This window comes from Panthera tigris, chromosome D4, assembly GCF_018350195.1.
Source record: "Panthera tigris isolate Pti1 chromosome D4, P.tigris_Pti1_mat1.1, whole genome shotgun sequence".
Taxonomy (NCBI): Eukaryota; Metazoa; Chordata; class Mammalia; order Carnivora; family Felidae; genus Panthera; species Panthera tigris.
In genome coordinates this window covers 62,190,302-62,207,450 of record NC_056672.1, presented here as the reverse complement: position 1 = coordinate 62,207,450, position 17,149 = coordinate 62,190,302, and the positions used below count along the sequence as shown (strand labels likewise).

Here is a 17,149-nt window from a genome sequence, read left to right as displayed (position 1 = left end):
ATAAAAGAAGATTCCAAGTGTAAAAGAAGAAAATTTTACTCATGCAGTCTTGCTCAGTGAGTCAGTGGGAACATCCTTTTAATGGAAGATTCCTCACATGTAACAGCCACCATGGGATAAGTGAACAGCTGTCCCATAATGGACCGTGTGGGAGAGGCACTCCTTAAAAATTCAGTGGAGCTAAGTCCAAGTACATAATTATAATATTCTAAATTCAAGAGAGCAAAACATTTGAGGGGAGACAACACCACAATAAAAAGACAGGCCTCAATGAGGAGACATGTAAGATAAATTCAATGAGATGAGCCTTCAGTCACGGAGACAGTGGGCAGCAAAAGACAGCTGCAACACGGTTATAAAAACACTGTGATGTCTAAGGTCTGTGAAGGCAGCACATGGATTTGGGATATAAATTTGAGGGCACAAACTTGAAAACTACTTGTCAGGTAATTTTAATTTAGTAGAATTAGAATTTTGAAGATTGTAGCACGCTGAAAACAGAAGTGTAGAACAAGATAAAAGGCTGGATTGGGATTTGTAAAGGGCTTAAGTATCTTGAGTAAGGTATTCCCCCATCTAAGCCTTCAGTCTCCTCACCTCTCTAGAATAGAAGGCATTGACTCAAAGCTGCTTCCTGCTAACTCTAACATCCTTTGATCTTCTTAAACATGACATCGTCACCAGGCCTCAAAAGCTTCCCTCATCTTTACCTTCTTTCTTTCACCCTCCAAATAATTCATTACTCCGCTCCTGCTTTACTCGAATAACGTCCTAAATAGTTCCCCTGACCTCATATTTTCTCTCCTCCAGTGAAATTTTGCAGATGACACCCAGATTAATGCTCTGAAGAAATGATTCATACCAAGTCGTTCCCCCCAGCTCTATTCAAAAGCCCTGTCCCTCTAACAAAATTAAGTTTGAACCTTGCTAGCAAGCAATGGTCATACTTGGCAAATGTATTTCCTGAGGTGACTCAACATAGACCCTCCCTTGATGGTTCAGTGGAAAGAGGAATGGTTTGGAAACCAGGCAGCACTGAATCCAAATCCAGCACTTCCACTTACTAGTGGGATGACCACAGGCAAACTACTTAACCTCTAAGCCAATATTAAATGGCCACAGGCAGCTCTGCTGTTACATGGGTTTTTTTTTTTTTTCTATTTTCCCTTTCTGCTGTCATTTTTTATATTATTATCCCAATTTTAATCTACTGCCCATTTTTTTTCCTACTGCCCAATTTTATACTCAGTAGTCTTGCCTAAGGGCAGATCATCTGTTCAGTGGAATAAAGTCCACTGATTTTAGCACTTGAATTTTATGAAAAATACCTGTTATTCAGAGAACATTTTTTATCATTTCTAGATTTATCATTTCAGCTCCAGATGGCTGAGACTAGTGAAGGTCTGGCTTCTATCCAGACCTTGGATAGAAGAGCTATAAATCCATTATGGCCTGCCAATATCTGTACTTGATATGCTCCGATCCTCTGCCCAGAATAATGCAGACAAGTACAGAAATGATGTTTATGGGACTTCTGAACCAAATCTTAAAGGAGACAGGAATAGCCAAGCAAGACCAAAAAAAAAAAAAAACAAAAACAAAAAAAAACAGGACACTGGGAAGCAGAAAGACAATATGAACTGGATTTAGCTGGACTTTTCTTGGGTCCACTTCATTTCTGACTTCTACATTTCCACTAAGTTTGAAAATACCCATTTTTTTCCCTGTTGCAATCCAAGAATGTCCTTTAATTTTGAGTTTAATTATGATAAATGCCAATGGTTTTAGTTATGATGGAGAATTTTAAAGATTACTTATAACTGGGTTCCAGAAAATGAAGTAATGAAATGTTAAGACAATGATATACGAAGAAAAGCCATTTTCTTTGATCTCTGATTTCTTCCTTTCTTATTATATTTACTATGGATAAAGTATATCCTTAGGGCAAAAAACACCTTGCAGTTCATCAGCGCTTTAAAAATTGGGGCAGGCCCTTCTGTGCATGTGCAGACCATTCTGCTACTACAATCATCATTCCAGAATGCAGTTCTAAGATCCCTACATTCTTTATGCCACTGAATATTATCCATGCTCCCTTTGCCAGTTGCCCAGCTACACCTGTAACCCTGAGAATGAGTTCTTGTCAATACTCTAAGGAAGCAAGATAAGGACAGGTCAGACCTACTTAGAAACCTTAGGAACTGATCCTAGGATTTTTTCCTAATAGACAGGAAGACTTAAAGCCCCTATCATTTTGAGTGTGCTTCAAGGTTCTTCTTTACTTTAACAGCTATCCAACTCTAATTTAAGGTTGGTATTTCTTGGGCCATTACCTACCTTGTTATGCACATGACAATCGCTACTATAATGGCAATCTGTACAGCTCCAATAATTGCTGCAATAAGAACATGAGTGAGCTTTTGCCTACTTGGCACAACATAGAGAATACTAAAGTCCGTCTTTTCACAGTGCTGTCCAGTGTAACCAGATTCACATCTGAAAAGGGGAGGAAAAAAGATTCCTATGAGAATTACAGATTCTAATAATTCTAGGTTTTAAAAGTAAGAACATACAAAAGAATAATAAGTTTATACAGAAATAGCAAATCAGGTGCTTTCCCACTATCTGAAAAAAAAACCCAAAACTGCCATCTGTGTATTTCCTTAAACGCTACTCAATGTCTATTTCACAGTGCATCTTTCACCTATCATTATAGGACATTAATTTTACAGTTGCTAAATGGTCTTTATTATACCTCCTTTAAAAAAACAGATACATAAGGGGTGCCTGGTGGTTCAGTCAGTTAAGAGTCCAATTCTTGACTTTAGCTCAGGTCATGACCTCAGAGTCGTGGGATTAAACCCCACGTCAGGCTCGGCGCTGGGTGTGGAGCCCACTTGGGTTTCTCTCTCTCTCTCTCTCTCTATCTCTCTCTCTCTCTCTCTGCCCCTCTCCCACTCAAACAAGTACATGCTCTCTCTCTCTCTCAAAAAAAAAGGTACATAATAGTACATTTACTGGCTATCATATAGCTAACATCTATTCCTCAGTCTGAGAGACATGCCAGCTATTTCCCTTTTTTTTTAGTTTATTTAATTATTTTGGGGGGGGGGGGGGAGAGAGAGAGAGAGAGAGAGAGAGAGAAAGAATCCCAAACAGGTTCCATGCTCTGCATGGAGCCCCATGAGGAACTCAATCCCATGATCTTGAGATCATGACCTGAGCTGATATCAAGAGTTGGATGCTTAACTGGCTGAGTCATCTAAGCGCCCCTATTTTCCATTTTTCACAACTATTAATTAGGTGTAACCAGTATTGGTGAGTGTGCACATTTCTATATTTGGTGTTATTCAAAAGGCTAGGTACTTGGAAATGGGATGACTAAATAAATAGATATAAACATTTACAGTTCTCTGAAAATTGCACTCTTTATATTATATTATATCCAACACACTTTAGTGTACATAAATATAATCATTTAAGATGCTGGGGGAAAAGTAAAATAAGTTATTGACAAAAGCAGTCAAGCAGCCAAACAGGAGCTAATCTTAGAAATTATCTGAATTCCAAGTAAATAAAAAGGCAACATCAGCTGATGATAATAATTTGACAGGGGGAAACATTTAAGATATTTAACAAATTTCACACTTTGTAGCTGACAGAAGTAAAATGTATAAATTAGCCAGCCTTCAGTTAGAATTGATTAATAAAACCTCTGAAGTGTAAGGATAGTCGAGTTATTAACATCCCACACTTCATTAGAAAAAAAGATTTTTTAATAGAGCACACATAAAGAATAAGAAGAAATAGGAATAGGGAAATAGGAAGCCAGGGGTGATGTGAGTCCCCTCCTCCCATCCCTGAGGTTCCTACACACCTATCAGAAAATTTCACACTGGGTTCTAAGTCTACTAGCAGACAAAAAAAAAAAACAAAAAACAAAAAACAAAGTAGTAAGGCAGATTTATAGATCATGGAATAGAACCTGAGAGCCCTGAAATACGCCCATACATCTATGGTCCAACTGATCTTTGACAAGGGTGCTAAGATAATTCAATAAGAAAAAATAACCTCTTCAACAAAGCTGCTGCGACTAGATGTCCACATGCAAAAGAATGAAGTTGAACCTCTTCTTTACAACATACACAAAAAATAATTCAAAATGGATCACAGATCTAAAGGTAACAGCTAAAACTATAGGGGCACCTGGGTGGCTCAGTCAGTCAGGCGTCCGACTTAGGCTCAGGTCATGATCTTGCAGTCAGGGAGTTCCAGGCCCGCATCAGGCTCTATGCTGACAGCTCAGAGCCTGGAGCCTACTTCAGATTCTGTGTCTCCTTTTCTCTCTGCCCCTCCCCAACTCACACACTGTCTTTCTCTCTTTCTCTCCCTCTCTTTCTCTCAAAAAATAAACATTAAAGGTAACAGCTAAAACTATTAAACTCTTAGAAAAAAAAGTGAATCTTCATGATCTGGATTAGGCAAAGATTTCCTTAGATATGATACTAAAAGCATAAACAACAACAAAAAAGTTAAACTGGATTAAATCAAAATTAAAACCTTTTGTGTTTAAAGGCACTATCAAGAAAGTAAAAAGATAACCAAAAGAATAGAATATTTTTGCAAATTATATTTTTGATAAGAGACTTGTATCTAGAATATATTTAAAAAATTATTACAAACTCATTAACCAAAAGAAAAAAAATTACAAAATGGGCAAAAAGATCTGAATAGACATTTTTCCAAACAAGATAAACAAATGGCAAATAAGCACATGAAACGATACCAATATCATTAGTCATCACGGAAATGCAAATCAAAACAACAATAAGAGATCACTTCATACCCACTGGAATGGCCAGAATCAAAAAGTCAGATAATAACTGTTGATGAAGATGCTGTAGGGAATGAAAAATGGCAAAGCCACTTTTGAAAACAGTCTGGCAGTTCCTCAAAAGTTAAACACAAGAGTTACCATTTGGCCTAGCAATTCCACTCCTGGACACTTACCCAACTGAAATTAACACAAGTCCACACAAAAACCTGCCAACAATTATTCAGGGCAGCATTATTCATTAATAGCCAAAAAGTGGGAACAATCCAAATATTCATCAATTGGTAAGCAGATTCAAAATGTGGTATTATAAGGAGCAAAGTACTGACATATGCTACAACATGGATAAACCTTGAAAACATTATGCTAAGTGAAAGAAATCAGACACAGAAGACCACGTTATACAAGCCCACTTAAATGAAATGTCCAAAACAGATAGATCTATAGAGACAAAAGAGACCAGTGATTGTCTAAGACTAAGGGCGGTGGGCAGGGCGATTTGAGAGTAACAGCTAAAGAACACAGAGTTTCTTCTGGGGGCGATGAAATGTTCTAAAATTGATTGTGGTACTGCAAAACTGTGAAAAAAAATACTAAATACTAAAAATCACTGGTTTAAAAAAAAAGAATAAGTGGGAAAAAATGGTAAGATTATTAACATAAAATGCAATCTCCATAAAATAAAATCAAACCAGTTGCTCAAAAGAACCACAGTTACTACTAATATTAGATTCAGGGGGATTTTACCTCATTGGTCCTGATTTAAAGAGGGCACTTTTTGATGCAGAGAACATCATCCTCAATAATATAGTTGTAATAAATTCAACAATATAATGAAATCTTATAGGATTTTTAAAATAATGTCTTTTGTGGTAAGCTAATGGCAAAAAGTCAAAGCTCAGTAAAATAAAAACAGGTCCATAGGGAGCTATAACAGTGTCCTAGATATGCAGCTCTCCGACAGTTTAGCTTAATCCAAAGATTAAAATCAGAGTATCAAAAAGAATGTATAGGCCATGTATCATTCAGGCAATCCTCCTTGGATATTATTTTCTGCAACTGACTTTTGGGTTACACTCTCCAAATATCTGGATAATAACTTCTAGGTTATTACTACTTCTTCTGTTTTTGAATAAAGGCAGATCCAGGCATTTGGTCTTCTACACTCTCCATTCTTTCATCCTACACACGTCCATAGTAATCTCGTTCACTACCATGCCCTCATGTGCTGATTCTTCCATTTGTCCATTTACTAAACATCTGACATGTGTCAAGTACTGTGGATATTTGGGATACATCAGTGAGCAAAACAAATAAAGATCGCTGGTCTGGTTAACCTCTAGCTGGAGGAGGGAGGGTCAATAAACATGAATTAAATGGTTATGTTACAAGGTGATATGCACTACACGAAGAGAAAGAAAAGAGTTAGTTAAAGGAAATTATAGGCCAGGAAGAGAGGGTTGCAACTTTAAACAAGATGGTCAGGGTAGACTTCACTAAGAAGCTGACATGGAAGTGAGGATGTGAAGGAGGTGAGGGAATCTGCCATGTGGACAACAGGAAGGAGAACATATCAGATAAAGGAAGAGTCAGTGCAAAGACCCTGAGGAGGGAGCATTATTAGCACATGGCCATGTCCAAGAATAGCAAGCATGGCTGGAGTGGAGTGGGCAAGCAGAAGGGAAACAGAGAATTAAGACAGAGAGGTGAAGGGGTCAATTGTGTAGGGCTTCTGCACTCGATGAGATAGAGGAGCCACTGGGAGGGTTTTAGCAGGGAAATGACATGAACTTTCATTTGAAGTCTCCATCTCGGGGTGCAAGGGTGGCTCAGTTAGTTAAGTGCCCAACTTCAGCTCAGGTCATGATCAGGTCATGAACAGCCAACTCATGTTTCATGAGTTCAAGCCCCACATCAGGCTCTCTGCTGTCAGCACAGAGCCTACTTTGGATCTTCTATCTCCCTCTCTCTGCCCCTCCCCAGCTTGCAAGCATGCTCACTCTCTCCCTCACCCTCTCAAAAATAAACATAAAAAAAAAAAAAAAGAAAAGTCTCTATCTGGCTTCTAAGTTGAATATGGACTGTAGGATACAGGGAGGCTGTTGCAATAATGCCAGAGAGAAGAAAGTGTGGTCTGAACCAGGAATAGTAGTGGCAATGGGGAGAAGAACTCCGATTCTGAACATATTCTGAAACAGAGGTAATAGGATTTCTCAACTGACTGGGTATGGATTACGAGAGAACTCGAAGATGTATCAAAGGTGTTTTCTCTGAGCAAAGGAAAACATGGAATTGGCATCAACTAAGATGAAGAAGGCAGCAGATGGAACAGGTTTAGAGGAGGGAAGGCAGATCAGGAGATAGGCTTAGATCCTATTGAAATGGAGGAGTCAAGACATCCACAGGAAAATATCAAGGAGGGAGAGGGATCTATGAGTCTCAAATTGAGGAGAGGGGTCTGGGATTTATGCAAAGTAGGAGTCATCAGCATATGTCATGGAAAGCTCTAAGGCTGGGTGGCATCACTAAGGAAGAGGACCAGGACTGGACCCTTGGACATTCCAACAATGAGAGGTCAGGAGCAAAAGGCGAACCAGCCAAGAAGATGTAAAGGAATGGCCAGTGAGGCAGCAGAAAAGAGAGAGAGAATGCAATCCCTAAAGCCAAGTGTATTATTATGCATATTGCACAGGAGTCAAATGCTACTGACTGTTCAAAAGTAATTTAAGACTAAGAATTGATCACTGAATTTAGCAACAAGAACAGCCTCAGGGAAGTGTTGAAGCAAAAGCTCATTGGGGTGGGTTCATGAGATACAGGAAGTGAAGAGCTGGAAAGAGAGCACAGACAACTCTTTTGCGTTCTTCTACAAAGGAAATAAATGGGACAGCAGCTGATCAGAGAGTGAGAATTTTTTTCAAAGACAGAAGAAATGAAAATATATTTAAATTTTATATATATATATATATATATATATATATATATATATATATATATATAAACATATCTATACAAGAACATATGAAACACAGAAAAGCAGGGAGAATTTCTGGTTGGTGCGGGTGAAAAATCTGTGAGAGTCCTCCTCATAATGCTTCAATGTTCTCAGTGAACTCAGAAACAAGATGATCAGCTAAGGAGGAGAAGGAGGTACGGACAATCTGAAGAGAAGGGTGACAACAGAAAGCCAGCATCTGGGACAAGAGGAGGATGAATGGACTAAAGCTCAGAAAGACAACCTGGCAGCTCGTAGGGCCCATTTTGAGTACAAACATCGGTGAGATGCATTAGCCTGGTGGTGTGCTTTTCATCAACAGTCATGTTCAGCTGGATGGGTATACAGAATAGCTGTATAGGTACACATTAGGCAGGAAGGAATGAACCAGGATTATAGTTTTGTCAAGTGACTATGATGAAACAAGAGAGGGACGACCATGACTGACCATGAATTTAAGCTGGATAAGGAGGGGATGAAGACATTCAAGGGGCTAGGGACACGGAAAAAAGGTGAAAGGATGGACAAACTGGAGGCCTAGAGGGACAGAAGCAGGGCTGGGTAGGAACTACAAGGGATATGCTCGAGTAGAACGATTCCCAAACGTATGCCTCCAACCTGCATCTGTCTCCTGAGTTCTCAAACCAACATACATCCATCAGCCTGCTAGACTTCCATAGGTGGATCCCCCACAGGCACCTGAGACCAAGCATATTACACTGAATACATCATTTCCACCCAAACCTCCTCCCTCTTCCCGTTCCCTGTCCCCACTCACTTCTGCCTTACCCAGAAACCCAGGAGACTCTCTTGAGTCTTCCTTCCCACCACCCTCCACCAACTCCCACATTCCATCTTCAAACAACTGGTCACCAAAACCTAGGGGTTGAACTAGCTTATCTTCTCTCTGCAATTCATCTGCTGATCTCAGTGTCACTACAACTCCTTTACTTAGTTCAGGCTCTAATTTCTTACTAAGGCACAGTCTCCTAACATTCAGTCTTCTGATCCATTTTCCACAAAACCAGCGGCTTTCAGATCTGATCGTAACTTTCTTAACTTAAATCCTTCAGTGGCTTCTCAAGCATCCTTTAAAATAAAGGGCAAGTTCCTGGAGTGACACAAATGTTCCTGTAAGACCTGCCCCCCTTCCCACAATGTCCCTCATCCTCATCAAGGTGAAGTGCCTTGTCTGAAGTCCCAAATCATCTTGAGTATATCTATCTCTGTGTGGCAGCATTTTTCATATTATATTTTAATTGTTTATTATTATTGTCTTCAACCAGACATTAGGTTTTTTGGAACCTACAGATGGTAGGTTTTTTGGAAGGCAAGATGCCTGGATCCCTGTCATACCTGAATTTGAGACGCCAGGGGCAGGCAGAATTTGGTACAAAGTAAGTAATAAACAAACAAATTAACGGTGGGATAATACTAAAAGATTTTAACCTAATAATAGGACTGTGGCTAGCGATTGTTCATCCCTGCCTGCTTACTGTTACCCAAACATACCCACCTATTAGTTGAAGTGCATGTGATATTATGGCCTGATTCTTACAGACTTTGTAAATGCTTAGACAAAAGAAAAAGATCTGCTGCTTTTTAGGATTATGCGTATGCAGAAAAGAGATTCTCTGGCATTTAAGAAACAACTCTGGTCTGGAGAAGAAGGTAGAGTTGATCATCAGCACATGGCATTCAAAAGATAGCTAACTGGGGCACCTGGGTGGCTCAGTTGGTTAAGCGTCCGACTCTTGGTTTTGGCTCAGGTCATGATCTCACAGTTCATGAGTTTGAGCCCCACATGGGGCTCTGCGCTGACAGTGCAGGGCCTGCTTGGGATTCTCTCCTTCTCTCTCTGCCCGCCCCTCCTCCTCTCTCTCTCCCTCTCTCTCTCTCAAAATAAATGAATAAACATTTTTTTAAAGTTACCTAAGTAGCTACTGGAATAGGCCCCCTGCGAGGCAATGGGAAGACAGGTTTAGCAAACAGTCTCAAACCTAAAGGCAATTATAATCTAATAATGTCAACTCCTATTGATTAAATACATACTAAGTACCAGGTATTGTGCTAAGCACTTTGCATATATTAGCTCATTTAATTTTAGCAACAATTTAAATTTAAATTTAGTAACAGTTTTAGGAGATAGTTACCATTATTATTTTAATTTTTGAAATGAGAAAATGAGGCTTAGAAATTTAAATAACTTCAGAAGAGCACAGTCAGTAACTGGCCAGTCTGGCGTACCTGCTTCCAAAGCCTTTAACCACTATACCACTGAATCCTCTCACTGTCAATTACTCACAGTAAATACTGCAAAGTGACCTGGTATCACTTGATTATCAGGACACCGTCTTCTCTCATCCCTCACTTTTAGATATCTTGAAAGATGCTCTATCCTAAGAACAACATAATCTGAATTTCTATCAAGATTATGTATGCCACTTGGGACAAATAGGAGGAATCCATTGAATGATTTTGTTTTAAAACTGGCTTGTTGGGGTGCCGGGGTGGCTCAGTTGGTTGGGCATCCGACTTCAGCTCAGGTCATGATCTCACAGCTTGTGGGTTTGAGCCCCGCGTCAGGCTCTGTGCTGACAGCTCAGAGCCTGGAGCCTGCTATGGATTCTGTGTCTCCCTCTCTCTGTACCCCTCCCCCACCCTCTCTCAAAAATAAAGATAAAAAAATTCTAAACTGGCTTGTTCCCCTTTGCACAGCTGTATTTTTTTAACATTTAGGAAAGAGGGGTGGGAAAGGAGCGATAGCACTTTCAGTTAAAAGCCAAAAGCTTAACAAAGAATTATTTAATCATTAACAGTTTATAGTGTTTTGTTCTGTTTTTAAAGCAGGAGGAGAAGAGGAAAAAGAGAGCCAGGAGAAGGGAGCTAAGGGTAGAGGGACCAGGATACCTGCTTTCAAACAGCTTTCTTTTACTTTCTGGAGAGAAAGATTCACTGGCCTACTAGGCTGACAGAACAAAGGAAAAGTGTAGTATTTCTCCATCTTTTGATGTTTTGACTAAGAAAGGAAAAAAAGGACTCTGGCCAAACTGCAAGAGGCAGGAACGTGCAGAATGACAGGAATCTCCCCTTGTCTAAGGAAATACTGTACCCTGGCTAACCAGACCAGTCTGAAATAGAGGATGAGCTCCCAGCACCAGCAAGAAGTGTTACTGGTAAACAGACACAGAACAGCAAAACGCATCACGATCATTAGGCTGAGTGTCAGGAAATCCGAGATCTAGTTTTGCTGCTGCTGACCTTGAACAAGTTTCATAACCTCTCCTGCTTCAGACAGTAGAAGATTTACACCTTTCCCATTTCTACTTCTCTCTTCACACCTGGTTCTACATCCCCATTCCCTTATTTTTAGAAATCTATTTCAGTATATGTTTTGAGTTACATATTCTCTGTTCTTAACACATTCTTTAGTCCCTAAATCACCTTGTGACAGATTGCCTGAAAACCAAAATAGTGCTGAAATATGGCATATTTATTTCTTATATAAAAAATGGACATCATATTAAAAATGTTAAGCCCATAATCTTAAAATCCTAATACGACATCTGTTTTTGGTTTTCCATATTATACATGTCAGCTTTTTCCAAATGATACTGCTAATTTATTTTTGACTCAACTGCAAATAAATAATACTTTTTGGTAATATTTAATCTATATTTCACTATAGCTTTCTATAGAGCAGTGACTGCAGGAAAAAGTTCCTCACCTCTGATCTGGAGATGCTGACTTACCTACAAGAAGCCTTCTGAGTGGAATAGATGAATTCACATTTCCCATGGATGCAGTAACCATTGAGGTTTTCAGGGCAAGGCATGTGGTTTCCAATATAAACATCTTCTCTTTGATCACTAGCATCTTAAAAGAACATAAACCAGGGCAATAAACAGTGAAAAGCAATTGAAAAATATGGAATTTTCAAAGATTCTAACAACAAATAAATTGGCTGGTAATTTGGAAAAGAAAATTATCAGATAGGGGGCTGGATAAGAACCAAGGTCTCATTATGACATAAACACAATAAGTAGACTGTTTAGATTCAAAGCATTTAAAAATATTTGCAAAACATGACCACTATGAGTTACTGTTGTTTACAAACAATCTGCCCCCAAAACATAAACATCTTGGTTAAAGAAATAAATGCTAGCTCGATAAGAAAGCTCATCTCTATGAACCAGAGATGGTGTACTACAGCTCTGGGTTTTGAAAAACTGACTTAGTCTAGTCATTAACCTGGGGACTACGAAATTGAAGTAAAAAAACCTGGAATGGCAGAGAGCAAGGTATGGCACTTTGAAATTTTAGGGTGAAATATTTTTGGAATGAAAACTATTATGCATGTTGATTTTTTCTTCCAAATGAAATTTCTTCCAAATGCTGATTTTTTATCTGGCTGTTCTTAGTATATGTTATTGTATAAAAAATTCAATAACATAAGTATGTGTTATTGTATAAAAAATTCAATAACATAGAGAACAAATAAAAAAAATTTTTTAATCACCCGAAACCCCTCTATCAAAACAGAACCATTGAAAACATGTTGATGAACATCTGTTCAATTAGGTATATTGATTTGAACTGACCTGAGCTGAAGTGAAGAAAATGAGAGTATGGTGAGTAATTTCAATGTCATAAATAGGAAGAGAATCAGGAAAGAAGGACAGAAAGGAGCAGGAGGGAGGGAGGCATAAGGACTCGGTCTTCAAAATAAATCATTTCATCCATTCATTCTCTCTATCCCTCTCTATTTCTCCCTATCCCCTCTGTTTCTCTCTTGCCTCTCTCATGTACTTACATAAGCGTATACCTAACACCCACACATTCTGCAATGGACTTTTAAACTTTTTTTCCTGGCGTATACATTAATATATTCATCCTTAGTCTATGGACTCAAGAGTTCCTACACAGGCCTGTGCTTATGTAGGAAAAATTCCCAGGCTTCCTGTCAGTTTCTCACATTTCTAGCTTACAAATTCTGTGATCAGCTGTGTGACCTTGAGAGTACCACCCTCTCTAAGACTGAGATTTCATAACTGTAAAGTCAGGATCATAACAGGATCTTTACTTCATGTAGTTCTGAGAGGATAATGTGAGATAACTGATGTATGCACAAGACCACTAGAACAACCAGCTCTCAGTCTATATACCACACCATGTTACAGCAAAGGCTATCTCCCCCAAATACAAATAAAGGTATTGCTATAATGTGGAAATTATTAATGGAACCAAATTAAGAAGGAATAAAATAGAAGACTGTGTGTATAAATATGTATGTGTAGGAAAGGGGAAGAGCAAGGGAGAAAAAGGAATGGAGGTACTAAGTAGGAAAAGAAACCTGAGTATAAAAATGCAGATTTTCTGGAGACTGAAATTCACATACAAAAGGAAAAATGTGTAATGATTATTAGGCTCAATAATAGGATACCTAAAAGCAGAGAGATCATGTCATCCCTCACAAGACGAAACTGATGCTATTTTACCTCAAAATTTATGTATTTACATTGTACTAACTTATGCCTGTAAAGAAAACTGAACCAGAAATCAAGAAATCCAACATGGAAATTCTCAAGGTATCTCTGCTGTTTTGTTCTGTTTAAGTATTTATTTATTTTGAGAGAGAGAGAGCGCATGAGCAGTGGAGGGGCAGAGAGAAAGAGAGAGGGAGAGAATCCCAAGCAGGCTCCATACCGACAGCTCAAAGCCCGATGTAGAGCTTGAACTTATGAACCGTGAGATCATGACCTGAGCCCAAACCAAGAGTCAGATACTTAACCAACGGAGTTGGTTAACTCAACCAACTGAGTTACCCAGGCGCCCCTCTCCTATTTTGTGACCTTGGTCAAATCACACTGTCTCTCTAAAGCAGCTGAATAAGATCAGCATTGTCCAACATAATATGAGATGTGTAATTTTTAGTTTTCTAGTAGCCATATTTTTTAAGTAAAAAGAAATAGGAAAATTAATTTTAATCCTATATTTATTTAATCTATCAAATAAGTATCACTTCAACATATAATCAATACTACAAAATTGTGATTTTGTTTTTACACACATTTTCTTAAATACATCTTTAAAATCTGGTGACCACTTAACACTCACAGCACATCTCAGTTCTGACTAATCTTGTTTCAAGTACTCAATAACCACATACTGCTAGTACCCACCATATAAGATAGCACAGTATAGATGACTATTCATTTATCATTTATTGATCATCTTTCATATGCCAGGTACTCTGTAGGTGCTGGGGACAGAAAAATATCCTGTCCTCAAAGGGCTTATAAGGTCTCCTCCAGCTCCCAAACTATAATTTTGCCATGACAGAAGAAATCCCTTGGGGCTGCTATAATCCTAAGCACCCACTTCTCCATTACAATACTCATGATATTGTCTTACAACCATTTGGGTTTTTTAACTCAGTCTCTACTATGAGACTGTGAGCTCCTTAAGAATCTAGACATTTGTTGGGGCGCCTGGGTGGCTCAGTCGGTTAAGCGTCCGACTTCAGCTCAGGTCACGATCTCGCGGTCCGTGAGTTCGAGCCCCACGTCGGGCTCTGGGCTGACGGCTCAGAGCCTGGAGCCTGCTTCCGATTCTGTGTCTCCCTCTCTCTCTGCCCCCCCTCCCCCGTTCATGCTCTGTCTCTCTCTGTCTCAAAAATAAATAAACGTTAAAAAAAAAAATTTTTTTTTAAAAAAGAATCTAGACATTTGTATCATTTATTTCTGTATAACTCCTAACACTTAGAATATAGTACTTTTCTTGTTATGGTTTCAAATTAAAAGTGCTATTCCACATTTGCAATCAAACCATAAGTGACTTGAGCAATGCAACTGTCTCCCGTAGCACTCATCACCCTGCAACTTCTCAGAACATGATACTGTCATGGTGTGTTACATCATGAAGTATATAATAATGGGACTACAGAGACTAAGGTTATGTATCAACCTATAATAATAAGATCTTGTAATGTGTATCATAATGGTACTCTATAGGTCTACAGAGGCTGTGGTAATGTACTAATCTACCATAAGAAAAGTCCTATCAACAGCAGGAAATCTCAAGAATAATGCAGAACTGAATGCTATCAGAGAATTCAGCTACATCACAGCAATAAGAAAAAGTTAACTAAATCAAGAACAGGGTTTTGAGAAATTAGTAAACAAAGCATAGCACCAGTGGCATTTACTGAATGAATTAATGAAAGAATGTGGTATCAGGCTGTAGACAAGGCAAAGCCATCTAAAAACACAGACATGTCCAGTAAGACTTTGAAATCTGTGGCTGTCACAGAGCCCAAATTTCGCATTCTGCTCAGTGCTAGCTCTATTCATTCCATTATACATAAACACACTATTTCTGTGCATAGCCATATACTCAGCTAAGCTACAGAAGATATAAAGAAAAAGTATACATGGTCCCTGCCCTTGAGAAGCTTATAATCAACTTAGGGAATTAAGGTATACACATGAAAAGCTGAATAACACAAGAGAAGGGTTTCCACATGACAGTTTACAATTAAATGCCAAAAAAAAAAAAAAAAGTTTTACAATACTGGGTGCTAAGGGAAGTTCAAGCTTTTTTTTTTTTTTTTTTAAATGTTTATTTATTCTTGAGAGATAGAGATAAAGCACGAGCAGGGGAGGGGCAGAGAGAGAGGGAAACACAGAATCCGAAGCAGGCTCCAGGCTCTGAGCTGTCAGCACAGAGCCTGAGGCGAGGCTTAAACCCAGGAACCACAAGATCATTACACATGTCGACCAAGTGCCCAAGGAAGTTCAAGTTTAAAGGAGAACTCATTGTAGGTGATATTACTCAGGGAAGTATTCATAGAAAGGACAGGTCTCAAAGCATATCCAGATTTATTTAGAGGAAGAGTGGAAACCAAAAAGGAAGGTATAATGCACACAGCATTCTTAAGAACGAGAAGTAGATGAGCCTTAGCAAGAGTTGTATATTCAAACCAGGGAAGGGTTTAAGTCAAAATTGGAAAAATAAGCTGAAATCAGATTATGGAAAAATATGAACCCCCCAAGTGAGAAATGCTTTCTTAATCATATGGACAAGGAAGACACTGACAGTCTTCTAGCTAAAGAACAGCCCAATGAAAGCCATGTTTTGCATAATTAAGAGTGATTGCCTAGAGCTGGTGGTTAGGGAGAATGGGGAGTGAATGCTAATGCATGTGAAGTTTCTTTTTCGGCTAAGTAAAATGGCCTAAAATTTGATTTTGATATGATAGTTGTACAATCCTAAATATATTTTTTAAAAAATTGAACTGAAGGTGCCTCACTGGCTCGGTCGGTAGAACATGCAACTCTTGATCTCGGGGTTTGAGTTCAAGCCCCATGTTGGGTATAGAGATTACTTTAAAAATGTTTTTTGGTTTTTTATTTTAAAACATTGAATTGCATACTTTAAAGAGGTGAACTTAGTGGTATGTAAATTGTACGTCAAAAAGTTGTTAAAATTTTCAATTGGAAAACAGCATGCAAGATAAAGGGGCAGGGGAACTAGGAAGACCAGGTGACCAATTAGGAATTCACTACATAATCCAAACTTGTGGCAATGAAAAACTAAGCTAGGCTTAGCAGTAGGAATAAATATTAGAGATACAGAAAAAAATACATACAGCTTGAAGTTGCTGTGGAATGAGCTCTCAGAAACTCAGAGCTGAAAGGGTCTTTGGGGCCTATCTGGTCTGATGAAGGAATCTCTTTATAAAGTTACAACCCCAAGGTCCTGTTTCTACTTGACCACTTCCAGAAGTTTAAAAAAAAAAAAAAAATCAACCCAGTTAATTCCAGTATTATCAAATGTTCCTTATGTCGAACGAAATCTCTTTCTTTAACAATTGATTTCTCCATGTCTGTTTACCCCATAGCCCACTGTCCAACAATTTTTTTTCTTAAGGTCAAACTTCCCCAGTCCCACCCTTTAGATAACTTGTAACAACCATCTTCACAAGTAGTGCCCAGCACTAACCCATTAAATGTACCTTAAGCATTTAGTAGAACAGAACTGTCTTTATTAAAGATGCTTTCAATACAGAATTATGCTCCAAAGAAAATATGCATGAATTCAAAGAAACTATGATCAATAAACACATGAAAAATGTTCAACATCACTAATCATTAGGGCAATGCAAATCAAAACTACAAGACAGCATCCCACACCCATTAGGATGAATACTATCCAAGAAAGAAAAAAAAGAAAATAGTTAAGCGTTGGCATGCATGTGGAGAAATTAGAGCCCTGTGCACTGCTGATGAGAATGTATGATATAGCCACTGTGGAAAACA

General features: G+C 38.6%; 1 protein-coding gene across 2 annotated transcripts in view; it reads right to left on the bottom strand.

Annotated features, from left to right (window-relative positions):
* The window catches only part of TMEFF1 (transmembrane protein with EGF like and two follistatin like domains 1), a 153,359-nt gene that overhangs the window by 2,329 nt on the left and 133,881 nt on the right, over positions 1-17,149 (bottom strand). For both annotated transcript variants that reach the window (XM_042964175.1, XM_042964176.1), the window contains exons 8-9: positions 11,582-11,705; positions 2,338-2,496 (exon numbers count right to left, since the gene is read on the bottom strand). In XM_042964175.1, coding sequence (XP_042820109.1) covers positions 2,338-2,496; positions 11,582-11,705 — 283 coding nt within the window. The remainder of the gene's footprint in view (positions 1-2,337; positions 2,497-11,581; positions 11,706-17,149) is intronic.